Source organism: Diadema antillarum, unplaced genomic scaffold (genome assembly GCF_040938485.1).
Source record: "Diadema antillarum isolate AM-2024a unplaced genomic scaffold, OU_Dant_1.0 scf00000098, whole genome shotgun sequence".
Classification (NCBI taxonomy): domain Eukaryota; kingdom Metazoa; phylum Echinodermata; class Echinoidea; order Diadematoida; family Diadematidae; genus Diadema; species Diadema antillarum.
This window is the reverse complement of record NW_027270987.1, coordinates 1,025,579-1,038,971: the sequence shown is the minus strand read 5'-3', so window position 1 is coordinate 1,038,971 and position 13,393 is coordinate 1,025,579. Positions and strand designations below refer to the sequence as shown.

Sequence of the window (13,393 nt, the reverse complement as noted above, 5' to 3'; positions counted from 1 at the left end):
GACTTCTCTTTCCACACATCTCAGTATTTGCTTGTTTTTGTTTATTTGGCTTTGCTGTAATGACTTTTAAAATACTGCAAGGTTGAGTTCCCTTTTTTTTTTAAAAAAAGGAGGTTTTGTCTGAAAGCAGACGTCGTAAAGCAGCAGAGCAATAAATATCCTTGCAAAATTGGACAAATACTGAGGAAGAAATGACAAATTGAATGTCTGTCTTTTATCGAGCAAATCCTCCCACTGACTAATAGCTCCTCATTGCTTGCTATACAAAATATCTTTTTTTTTTTTAATGTAACTTTTCCCTGCTTTTGTATATAGGTAGTTCAACTTCATAAGCTGTGAATAATAAAAAAAACTTCATAAACATCTGTGCCATGTTGTTGATTCATCTTTATTTAGAATCATGGAGGACTTGAATCTTGTGAGAAAGAGGGGAAAGCAGTTTGGGTTCACGCACAAAAAGGAGTTACAACTATTCACATGGTACGTCATTCAACAACCTTGGCTAAGTTTACAAAATGTTATCTCCAAAGAAGCCCATTCACACACGAGCATTATCAGTTTATGGATCACCATGCAAAACAAACAAACAAACAAACAAACACAAACACAAACAATCTTATTCATCATTGTTCACACATCAGCAAAAAATCAATTGGTTGTGAGCAAACCATATTTTTCAATCTCCAAACTGTAAACGATTTTATTTCAATCTCCTTAAACTGTCTATAGCAGCCCCTGCAGTAATGACCCCTAAAAACAATCCCCTCTAAAACTCAAAGAGATAAAGCATGTTAAAGAACCCATCTATAGTGGCCACCTGTCTATAATGGCCACTTTTTTTGTCTCCCTTGGGTGGCCGCTATAGACTGGTTTGACTATATCACTAAGAAGTGCAGGTGTTTGCATGTTGAAGATGATACAAATAAATTACCTTTCTAACCATCAGATCAATCTGTAACTAGACAAGAAGAGATTAAAGACACACACAACATGTCAGAAAATATGTTAGAACCTTTAAATCAAAACCATACACACTAATTTTCTCTTTAAAGGGTGTGTACAGTTCTGGTCGAGGTGTAGATTTAGCTTGATATTCAGAAACCACTCTATGAGATGTCAAAGAGCATGCAGTTCTAAGGGGTATCAAAAGTTTATTCGATGAAAATCGGTTTTGAAATGGCCGAGATATCCAAAAACAAGGTGAAACAAAGAGATCCTAATAAAGTTGGGGCATGTCGCCTTTTATTATTAGCACTTTTTTGGATATCTCAGCCATTTGAAAACCAATTTTCATCAAATAAACGTTAAATCCTTCTTAAAATTACATGCTCTTTCATATTTCATAAGAGGCTTTTCATTATCTCACTTAGGAATGTTCAAAACATGAATCCCTACCTCAACCAGTACTGTACAGTCCCTTTAACCTGTTTGTGCCAACTCTGAGAGTACACTCATATACACAATGCATGCAGCTAGACATTTTTGATATACACTAAAAGGAAGACTTTTGTTGACTTGCTGTGACATATGTGACGAGAAATGTTTTCAACATACTCAAGGTACTTCATAATATTATTACTAGCATTTTCTGTTTGTTACCCTTCAATGGCATTATAGCTACTAAACAATAGTTATTTATCCCCACTGGCTTCATACATACTGCATAGAAACCTTGCATGACTAGCTTGTCGAAATTCGCTCACGCATGCACTATCATCAATGTCACATTCCAGATCATTCAATCAAAAAAATTTGCTGCTATTTTGAGAAACTAAATAAACTCACAAAAAACAAATTCTTTGCCCTATTCAGAGCCAACATAACTAAAATATGTCTTCTTGCTTGAGCTCCTATCAATGCAGATTTTGTGTATTATCAGCAGAAAAAAAAAAAGCTTCATATTTCAAAGAGACCAGACACGTGTAAACACAACCTTTGCCATTCGCTGATAGGGAGTATGGGGAGTTATGGATGCTGTTGTTTTTCTTGGTTTCTACTGCCTTCCCATTTGATGCAAACTTTAACATCAATGGTGCAAGTATAGTCTTACTTTCAGACTACTAGTACATGCTTTTTGTATCCCCATCCAAATCAAGCCCTTTAACCAGCAAATGCTTGCGACTTTGCAGAGAGGCATCACCAACATACATAATATGTCACACCCCTTGACAAGCATCACCCATCCTTTAGCCCACAAAGGACCAACATCTTTAAACCTTCCTATGCCTGGGAGTTTGGACAGTGTATACAATGCAGGGGGTTTTCTGTGCAAATTAACATTCAAAGCATGCAAAGTGTTAAGTGATACTGGAATTATATGCAACCAGGTTGCCAATGGTAACAGCAGAGATATTTATCCTCCCTAAGTTCAATTTTGCCCGAAAATAGCACAAGCATTAGAGGAACTCATTTTGCTCATGGCACTCCATCCCGAACTGACTTGTAAGTGAGGGTGGATGCATGAAGGAGATGTAGGAGGAGATGTGACCCGCTACAACAAAAGGATCCTAAAGTCACTGACGGGTGAGCCGAGATAATCGACTTTGAAGTCAGATCACCAAAATCTGTCAAAACGTTTGGATTTCTGTTTTAACATAATTTTGTAGTCTAATGTATCTTCTATCATCTGCCGAAATTTCGAAGCTAAATGATCAAAGGAAAGGCCTGAAAATTGCATTTTTCTGGGACATGCTTGGCTCGCCCGTCAGCGACTTTAGGATCCTTTTGTTGTTGGGGGTCACATATTCATCGAATACTTGCATCTAGCTGACTGGGTATGTCTTGTGTGTAAGTCACAATCAGCCATGGCTTGTGATCTGAAAGTTAATGAGATAAAACAAAGAAAAAAATCTGTCCCTCCCCTCCTCCGACCCATTCCCCCCCCCCCCCCCCCCCCCTCCCCCATGCCCCTCCACTATCCTACCAGGGCACCACAGGTCAGTATCAAACTGTGCAACTTACATTCCTGTCAACTAAAAGTTATGGTGGGACAGGGAGTCAATCAATGTCACAGGGCAAGACAAATTTACAGACGGGTGTCAGCCACTTAACTGATGGCCGTCGACCACTTAGGTGATGGGTATTGATTCGGTGACAGCCAGAAGGGACTAAGTTGCTTGGTTCACATGCTGCTCTGCTACCACATTTATGTGCAAGTTCATGGAGAATTTCCATGATGACTGGAGTTGAAATCATTTCTCCTCTAGAACTTTGTATGGATCTCGGATCTGTTCAATGCGATGGACCTTTCAGAACCCCATATGTTCTCTTCCATTACCAATAGTAGCCTACTTTCACAGAATGGACATAAATTTCACGGAAAAATGGGCAAAAATGTTACTCCAATTGGGTAGCTACCACGACTACAAACAGTGATTTCTGCCATAAAATCTGTACCACCTTGAGGCTTAAAGTGTATTTTATGTTACAGGCTCCTAACATTATTTCAAGAAAAAAAAGCAAATTGCTGAAAGTGGAAGTATTCAGAGGTACGACACCTTCAGTATGCAAAGATGACCAATCTTTCCTGTAGCATAGATGTGATCATCATATTAAAAGGTACTGATTGCTGGAGGTGGGGGGGGGGGGGGGGAATAAAAAAATATATCTAAAACATGGATTGAGATCCAGTGGTTCTGACTGCATCAATGACCACAACCCAACCATCCCCCACCCCCACCCCCCAAAAAAGAAGATATGAAAAAAAAATTGTGGTTGTTGTGGTATCCCCCAGCAAACAGGTGAACTCTGGGACAGATGTTCCTGAGACAGTGGATATGATAGCATGAGTCTTTATTCACCCACTGACTGTCAAAACCCCTCTGGGGCCTCAAATCCCATCTAGACTTCCAAATCCCATTCATCAGTCAAACTGTAATGCTTAGGGTGGGATTTCACGGAGCACGCGAACGATTTGCGAATGACGCGAATGGCAAAATCCAGCATTCGCATTTTAGTCTGCAAAAGATCGCCAAACAAACGTGAGGGTTCGGAAGCGTCGTCAATTGTTCGCGAATGTCGTTTTTACTTCGGCGATAATTTCAAAAAAGTTTGAAATTTTTTGCGAACCTTTTCCGCACACTTAGTCGGGATTTGCTCGTGAATTGTTCTCGAAAGTGTCTTTAAAGCTTCGTCATTTGCGCAAGACCTTCGCAAGACACGCGCGATGTTCGCAAAATGTTCGTGAAACCCCAAACAGACTCCAAAACTTCGGAGAATGTCTCGCGTATGTTACGCGAAATCTGCGAAGTTTTTCCGATCATTTTACGACGTAATCGCGAACTGTTCGCGTACCTTTTGAGACATTCTCGCGAACGTTTAGCGCACGTTTGAGGGATGTATGCCCTGTACGTTTTCTACAAATAAAAATCGTAGTATACATCTAAACATCAAACAATTAAATATTAACAACTATAGTAACGAAAGAAATTAAAGACTAGCAAAGAGAAAGAATATTTGATATACAAAAAAAAATCGCAGAATACACTTAAAATCAATCTTAAAGGGAAGGTAAACCCCAAGAGCAATGTGGATTGAGTGAAAGCAGCAGCATTAGTAGAACACATCAGTGAAAGTTTGAGGAAAATCGGACAATCGATGCAAAAGTTATGAATTTTTAAAGTTTTTATGTTGGAACTGCTGGATGAGGAGACTACTAGAGGTTATGACGTATGAGTGGACAACAATACCAAGGAAATATAAAGAAAATTCTGCAAAAATCCATTTTTCATGAAAATTACAAATTCCATCAACTTGATATTGACATATGTTAAGGGTAGCAATTATTCTTCCTGCTTTCTGAAAGCGGTTGGTCCATTGCTCTTTCATAATTCTAGAAAAGTGAATTTTTGTTGAATTTCCTTTATATTTTCTTTGTATTGTTGTCCACTCATACGTCATATTCTCTAGTAGTCTCCTCATCCAGCGGTTCCAACACCAAAACTTTAAAAATTCATAACTTTTGCATCGATTGTCCGATTTTCCTCAAACTTTCACTGATGTGTTCTACTAATGTTGCTGCTTTCACTCACTCCACATTGTTCTTTGGGTTTACCTTCCCTTTAAGTATGTAAGTTTCATTTGAACTATAGAGATTATGTGTTGGAGGAACTGCAAAAAAAAAAAGGAACAAATGCTTTACTAGTGGAGATACGTCCTAGGGGGAAAAAAATGTAGGCAAACACACGATAGAGAAATGAGAGAAAAAGAAAGGAGAAATACAGGAAAGAAAAAAAAAATCAACTCAAGAAAGCTTTTTGAGTTGATTTTTTTCTTGCTTCCACCTCTCCTTGCTACATTTTCTCCCATGATTATTGAAAATGTTTCGTTGTTCGCATTTCCGTCGCGTGTTCTTCGTGTACGTAACATGCTGTACTTTAGCAATGATACACACGACAATCGCACATACTTCGTGGGAACTTCGCACAAATTGCGCAAGAATAGTTTTCGGCTTCATTGTCGGAAAACATTCGGCGAAAAACTTTTCCGAATGTTGGATTTTGTCATTCGCGTCCTTCGCAAATCGTTCGCGTGCTCCGTGAAATCCCACCCTTAAAGATAATGATTATTTCTTGCTTCATGTCTAACGTTGATATGGAAACATAATCCTTCCAGTGGATCTGAGATTTGGCATTTGCTAGCATTTCTTTGCTATACATCATCTTGGGTCTTATTCATTCATTTGCAGTATTCTGATAAAAGCATTAGAAGTCATTATTCATATAATCTAGAGGGTATAATGCAGCAATTATTAAAATAGCATGTATTAAATATGCATTTACATTACTACACATTAAACAAAGCAACAACTCTGGTATACAATAAATCTATGCATTATATATTTTCTCTTAAAATGAAGTCACAGCCCAAACAGTACATGCAAAATAGAATTCTTTCAACTCAATTACGACTAAGAAATCTTTTTCCTTTGGAGTCAGAAGCTTTGTCTTTAACGGATCAAACAACTTGTATACACTTACAACAGAGATGGAAATTAACAATTAGTATATAAAATTATGTGGTTTCCTTTCCTCATATAGTTGAAAGAGGATGGAACCTTGAATACAAACAACAGTGATTAGGATAGGTGGTAACTTCCTGTTTATTATGTGGTCTGAAGGCTGAAATAAAAGTGGGAAGTATGCATTTTCCGATTTTTTTTTAAAACTCAACTGGCAATTTCCTTCCTTTTCTTTATCCCATTTTCCATACACCCTTTGACAAATGATTTCAGATTTGATTATCTACCCATTCATCATCTCCCAAAAGATGTCATATATGTTTTTCTGCATCATATATGAATACATTTCTCTCACTATATACTTAGCTTCTGTACAGTCTTTCTGTATCATCTTTCCTGCAGGATTATCATTCCACCTATTAGTCTATATCATCATACATATCATATCTACTAATGCATCAGACCATCTTCGCTCGTATCTGTCTGCATCCATAGTCATTTATTCTTGAGCGCAAATCACTACTCATCAGTCGAGGCAATTGCCAAATTTAGCTATCAATGTTTCCATGTTCAACTCTCTAATGATTACCCAGGGGCCTATTGACAAGCTACATAAACTATCTATCCATCTCAGATAGCAGATTTAACGTTGTTGTTTTTTTCTCTCCCTTTCTTTCTCTCTGATGATAGCCACAAGCAATACATGCAGCCAGGTGCATTTCTTCCACACTCTTCGACCCGTATCCCTCTCCCTTCTAACTTTCCTAAACAATAATACTATAGACTATTCACGAAAGGAGAATTCAATTTCCTGTAAGGTAGGATATTTCCTTTTTATGGTAAAGGCAAACATAGCCCCGAACTTGACCACTCCCACCCTTCTCCCCTCCCCCACCCCCATCCAACCACCATATATTGTCGTGGACAAGGATGTTCACGCTGTGCAAAACAATAATGATAATACACCGCCCCCCCCCCCCCCCCCCCCCAAAAAAAAAAAAAGATAAGGGAAAAAATAATTTATATACTTGTTGCTGTGCATGGTCATCAAAAGTGCACACTAGTGGTTTCGCTTCCTGTAAATTAATATCATGCATCGCTTGTGCCCTGTTGTTGTTGTTTTTTTTTTGTGTGTGTGTGTGTGTTTCTTAAAATTCATGAAAGAAAAAGATTCCGGGTATGAATGTGCACCTTGTGATAATCAGTCATGGAATGTAGGTCATCAAGAGCTTGTGGTTTACAAATGTATATCATAATCTGAAAACAATGCTGACTACATTTTTTTTTTTTTTTGGGGGGGGGGGGTGTCTACTTTTTATTTTCTTGGTGGGAGATGTCCCAATATCCGTCTGAATAAAGTTCAACTGAAGTTCATTCATGCTTACGTGGATGGCAACCTAAATCTGTTTCACACATTAAAAGCACATCTGCACCTACTACCATCTCCAATCGTTAACATTGGTAGTGCGCGCAAGCTACAGATATCTGTCAGCCATCTAAATGATTTCATGCTGTAGTTGATATGAAGTCTCCTTATGCTTCACATTTTCTCAACGTTTCCCTTTAATATCCAATATTTCTTCTCAGTATGTGATTTACAAACGGAAGCTGTTTCTTTGAATCAGTAGAGATCTCACCAATTCCGTAAGTCACATTCATGGATGATACGTGTATATATGTCTTTCTGACGTGGTCGGGTGATCTTCAAAATAATTTATAAACTACTAAATTTACAGATTAGGTCAAACCAAATCCAGACTTTCCTATTTTTAGCGAAACACACCATGGGTAACTGTAAATTCTGAGATTATTCAACATAAACAGTTCGAGCATTCAATCTCTTCTTGCAATGTTGAAAGTGATGATTAATCACATCTAACTGCCATAAGGACCAAAAAAAAAAAAAAAGACTGGTCTGTGCAATATTCTAAGTGCTGCATAACTATCAAGGAATGATATCCATCCAGTTAGGAGCTACATACATAAATGAACAGTCTTCAAAGACACCCATCACTGGTAGTCCATATATACTGCTCATTCCACCACCAATGTTCCACATGATATGATTGTCATAGTTATACTGATCTCATTGTATGCACCCAACAGCAAAACAAAAGATGCAGTGAAGCAATCATGTGCCTTCCTTGGAGGCAAAGTGCCGTGGTCACGGAGCAGACCACACGGGGTGAGCAATGAACCAGTTGGATAGGCGTCAGGCGACATCACACCAATGCAATTATAGCAGCTCACCTTTTTTAGGTTCCCGTCTTGGTCTCCTAGGAAGATGACCGTCTCGCTGCGATGGACAGTGGCAGCCACGGAGGTCAGCGAGGATGAATGTGTGTAGATGGCCCTGGCCTCTATGGGGTGGTTCTGGCCCCCCAAGGGATGGATGCTGTCATCCAAGTGGCAGTACCCAGGACCGGTCCTATTGATCAATGATTTCTGGCAGGGGTGACAAGAGAACAAAATTTAATACAGAACAAATGACATGAAGCCCATCATACAAAATGTGCTATTAAAGGATTCTCAGTAGAGTTGGACGAACTCAGAGAGTACTACAAAATCTCCCATGCAAAATGAATAAAATGTAATCACTGACCACAATGATAACGGAAATAACATACATCAGCATCAAACAAACACCCTAAAACCTCAAAGCCACTTTTGATGAATGATCTTGAAGATCCTTTCACTTTCCTATATAAATACCAAGGAAATCACAACATGTGATTTTTGCAATTTTTGCGATGGATAAGCATCCATTTTGTGGACATTCTTTCTGATGGATATCAGAAGACTATAGTATAACAAGTCAAGACTTCTGATGAAAACATTTTGTCTCTCCAGCAGCAAGGAATGAAAAGTGTACAAAAGGCATCCATCGCCGACTCACCATGTCAGCTGATGTGCGGCACTCTGTCGAACCTGACCAGTCTATGTCAGTCCTGTGAGTCTCCCTGTTGGCACATCCAAGCCGTCTCCTCCAGTATTCGGTGTCAATGGCCGACAGTGGGTACATGCACACTGCTGATTCAGCATCAGGGATGTCCGTCATACCATCAGACTTTGCAAACAGCACAAAGAGGACATCGGTGCCCGGCTGCAATGTTGAGGAACCCAAGTCGGATCCCACGGTGCCCAGGTACGCAGACTGCGCCAGATTGTAGAGGGTCACGGTACTTCCACTCTGGACACTGCACTGCAGGGGGAGCTCAATGTAAGAGTAGAAGTGGTCATCCTGCTGACAGACGCGCGCAATCTTGGTGAAGTATTCGCTTGGGCTGTCGAAGATCTGCGGCTGGATGGCCACAAAGTAGCTGAAACCACCCGCAGCAAACCCTGCGACATAGCTGATGTTGAAGATCTGCGAAGGGGGCGACCTACTGATGGTCTCTGGAGGAATAGCTATCTGAGATGGATTGGTTGCTGTTACCTGTTGTCCATTGTACACCCTGAAGAGGTCAGGACTTGAGAGGTCAGACGGAAGCTGCCGGCTCGACACTGTCCATGGGGACCCTCTCAACCACTGAGAAGTGGAGGATCCCACATAGAGCGTCTTCATGTTACTTGGGCCATCCCCAACAAAAGCAACAGTTGTGCCGTACTCAGTGTTCACCGAAATTTCAGTAGTTGACGAATTGTACAGGATTCCAAGCGTATCTGCTGACAATATGTCACAAACACCCTGGTAAATTGTGCCACACACTATGAGGCGATCGTCATCAGCGATCAACACTTTGTTGACATTGTCCGTCATTGTCTTTGTCAGACAATCAATTTGCCCCGGATAGCACTCTGGGCTGTCCAGGACGGGTCCAGTGACCATTGCAGCCTCAACGGTCAGGTTGCTGTCCAGTCTGTACACTCTGTTGATGGATCCAACATACACTGCTCCCGACTGAGAGTCTACTGCAATATTCTGCGGGGAGAGCCCTGCAGTTTGTTCACTGAACTGTGGGTAGGCCAAGATGGGCTTCAGCAAGGAAGAGAGCAGACTGAGAAGAAGTATCAATGGCATTGTTCTCCTAATTACTGGAATGACTGTCTTACATATATGTCTCTTGGAATGTCCTCCACCCTCTCCCCCTTTTCTCCTCCACCTTACTGGGATGCCTTCCATGGAGTCCAATGGTTGATCCATTTTGACAATTAGGTGGGGTTGTCTACCGAAGAACCTTCCTCTGGAACGTGAGACCTGTGAGGGTGAAAGCAAATGGGGGATATCAAAATTAACTCTTTGAGCACATAAAAAAGGCAAACAGCTCAGAATAGGGGGATAATCTCTGTGTAGTCCTATTTTAGCAGTGATTTAGAAGACATTGATTGATCAGATACAAGCATAGCATAGTCTCTGCTGTAATATCTACATGTGGTGGCATATAAACATTCATTTATGTGTACTGGCATTCAGAGTTCTCTTGTACATTCAGCACACTACTAAGCAAAATTTGTATCAATACTTGTTTCATTGTTCAAGGTTTATTGCAAATGTTTCAGTGAGAAAATCACAAATCAACAAAGGGGAAGGAGATAGAGGAAATATCAATGTTATGCTCATAGTTCCCTTTGATGCCATATGTCATTAGTCCTTAAAGCCTTTGAGGATGGGCTGATTTTACTACAACACTCATTTCCCGTATACATTTGCCTGAGTATACTCGGGACTCGTCCTCGACGGGTTAAACGGGTTGATGATGACATAAAAGGATGATGGAAGATGTGTGGGGAAAAAGAAAGTCACGATAGCTTTTAGGTATTCACAGATAAGTATTCACTTCAAAACCAAGCCAATTTCTTTCTTTTTAATGATTTTCTTCTAGTCAAATTGGCCTTTAAGAGCCGTCATTGTCTTGACTCATCAGGATATAGTGTACAAGTATTCAGCCTTCCGCGACATCTTCAGGGTCTCTAGTTATGCCTGATTACCAGACCCAAACAGTAAGAAAAAAAAATCATAATTGGCAGTAATTGCATTAACTTACCTCCTTCCCTTTTACGCACTAACCAGTAGACTTAACACTTCTCCCCAAAATAATTCTTCACCATGCCTGGTTTCCACCCCTTTCCAAATAAAACCCCCTTCAATTGTAGAGATGTTTATTCTCGGAATGTAGTCATTGTAGAGAGGGACAGAAAATGACCCTCTACGAGACCAAATATGGCACTTGTGGCAAGTTTGCATTTCTTGAACACACTACACTAGCACCCCTCATGTTGACTCCCGATTCATCACCCTTACCGCAATTCAGACTGAAGAATATATCAATTTCCTCTGAGCATTTCTTTTTTTCCCTCCTCCTCCAGAATCCTTAACCCCTTGAAGACAGATTGATTTTTCTATAACATGCATTTCCCATTTATCCCACCTGAGAATACTCAGACTAGTCTTCAGTGGGTTAAAATCACAATAAGTTACAACAGAAAGTCTGAAAGTGGCTGATGAATATCAACCATATACAGCAGTACTTTCAGACTGCCTGCATAACGGAAAAAAAATCCAGTTCTGCAAATTACATAATGCCTTTTAAGTGTGTTTTTTATCAGTCCGTTCCTGATCTCAAATAAATAGAGTACAGGAAAAAGCAATAGAGAACTGATTGCCCAAATTAAATACTGTAAAAGTGGTTTCTTTCGCGAACAGAAACTTTCGCGGTTTCCGTCGGTGCGTACTTTTTCGTGTGTGTTTAAATTCGCGGTCGGTAATGATAGCGTTGTACAAGCAATGAGTTCAAAACATTTTCGCGTGATGTTAAATTCGCGGTTCAACCTCAAAGCGTGAAAAGCACGAAAATAAAACCACCGCGAAAGAAACCACTTTTACAGTAAGAAAGAGTAGCACTAGGTCCCCCTTTGGCCAGCAGACATTACCACTGTCTTCCCTATAACACCCTTGTGGATTTTGTTCTGTAGAGAGAGGTATTGGTATCTCCTGGGAACCTGATCAAATCAAAACTATTCTGGCCAGGTCCTTGCTCTCTGTTCTCTCCCATGATGAACGAAATTAGTCTATTTGACTGATAGCAGCTACTCAAGGTCATTGACCTACATGTACCACTAGTATCCGCTCAATATTTCACCCCAATGTCATCGATCACTCCTCTGCTAATTGCCCAGCCCAACTGCTCTGCTGAACAAAGCAAAGTGTTTGATTTGTTTAATTGGCTTGTGAGTCAATGAATTACACGCCAGACAGTTTCGCTGACATCCTCTGCATAGTCTCACTTCAAGACTGCCCAGGACACTTTTCTCATATTGCATTTCTATCTCCCATATCCATGAATATGCAAATACGCTAGTAAAGATGTTTCTGTTTCGTATCCAGTTACTTCCATACAACATAGTCATTCTTATACCATTTGTTGTTGTAATTCACTCTGAAGTAACTGAGAATGTGGTGTTGTCCTGCAACAATAAGCCATATATTTGTGCATTTGGACTTGTGAGACAATTTCTCCAAGTGGTCAAATTCGCAATCTAGTGGGCCTACCACATTGATGAGATGAGAAAGAAGTATATAATTACTTTAACCTTCTGATTTTACATTCTCTTTTCAGAGCATTAAGACCATTACCTTTTTCAAAGACTTTCCTACAGAATCATATAGACTTCAAAACTCTGTATGATTCCCTTGGCAAATTTTACTTGGTATATCGTACCTCAAGCACATTATACATCATTAAACACCCACATACAAAAAGAAAAGGCCACAAATAATAACATGTGAGGAGTTTGCAATACAGACTTCGAATACAGTCCACATGGTGGCATACAGAATAACCGTGATACTACAATAAAAGAAGCAGCCTGCACACTTAAGGCTATGTTCTTACCTGTGCAGTCATGTCCACAACTTTATATTCCACCAAACAGCAAGTCCAAAGTAACTGGATAAGTGTCTCACTTGACAAGATATATAGCTCAGAGGACAAGCAGCAAGGTGTAATAATTAATTACTTGGAGAGTGCTCGATATTCCACTAGACACACTACCCCTCCCCCTTCTCTCTGCTCGAGCTAAACACACTCAAAACTTGTCAGCTTTCCAATGGCATACTTTGGTGTAATTGTTATGATAGAAACCAATTCCAGCCACAGTAAATTATGTAATCAGGAAGCTGCTTGGTTTCCTCTACCTGAGATAAGGACCAGCCACCAAGTGCAAGGTAAACAAAGCCAAAGTCAATTGCTTCCTGTGACACATTTCTCTGTGCCCTGCTAGGGTCGGGGACCCAGGGGGATATTGGCTCTCTCTCTCTCTCTCTGCTATCTATCTCTCAAAATACATTCTTCCTCTCAGTTTATTAGATCAGCTGAAGATTGAAACCTGCTTGCATAATGTCACATCATATGCTATGTTTTGTAAACTCATGAGTTTATGATTGGTATGATTGGAAAATGCATTTATAAGCAGCCATACCCAAATTTACAGTGA

General features: G+C 40.0%; 1 protein-coding gene across 1 annotated transcript in view; it reads right to left on the bottom strand.

The window, feature by feature from the left end:
• LOC139718678 (plexin-A2-like) overlaps positions 1-13,393 on the bottom strand; it is a 128,819-nt gene that overhangs the window by 71,578 nt on the left and 43,848 nt on the right. The window contains exons 3-4 of the mRNA XM_071630136.1: positions 8,856-10,157; positions 8,210-8,404 (exon numbers count right to left, since the gene is read on the bottom strand). Coding sequence (XP_071486237.1) covers positions 8,210-8,404; positions 8,856-10,103 — 1,443 coding nt within the window. The 5' untranslated portion in view covers positions 10,104-10,157. The remainder of the gene's footprint in view (positions 1-8,209; positions 8,405-8,855; positions 10,158-13,393) is intronic.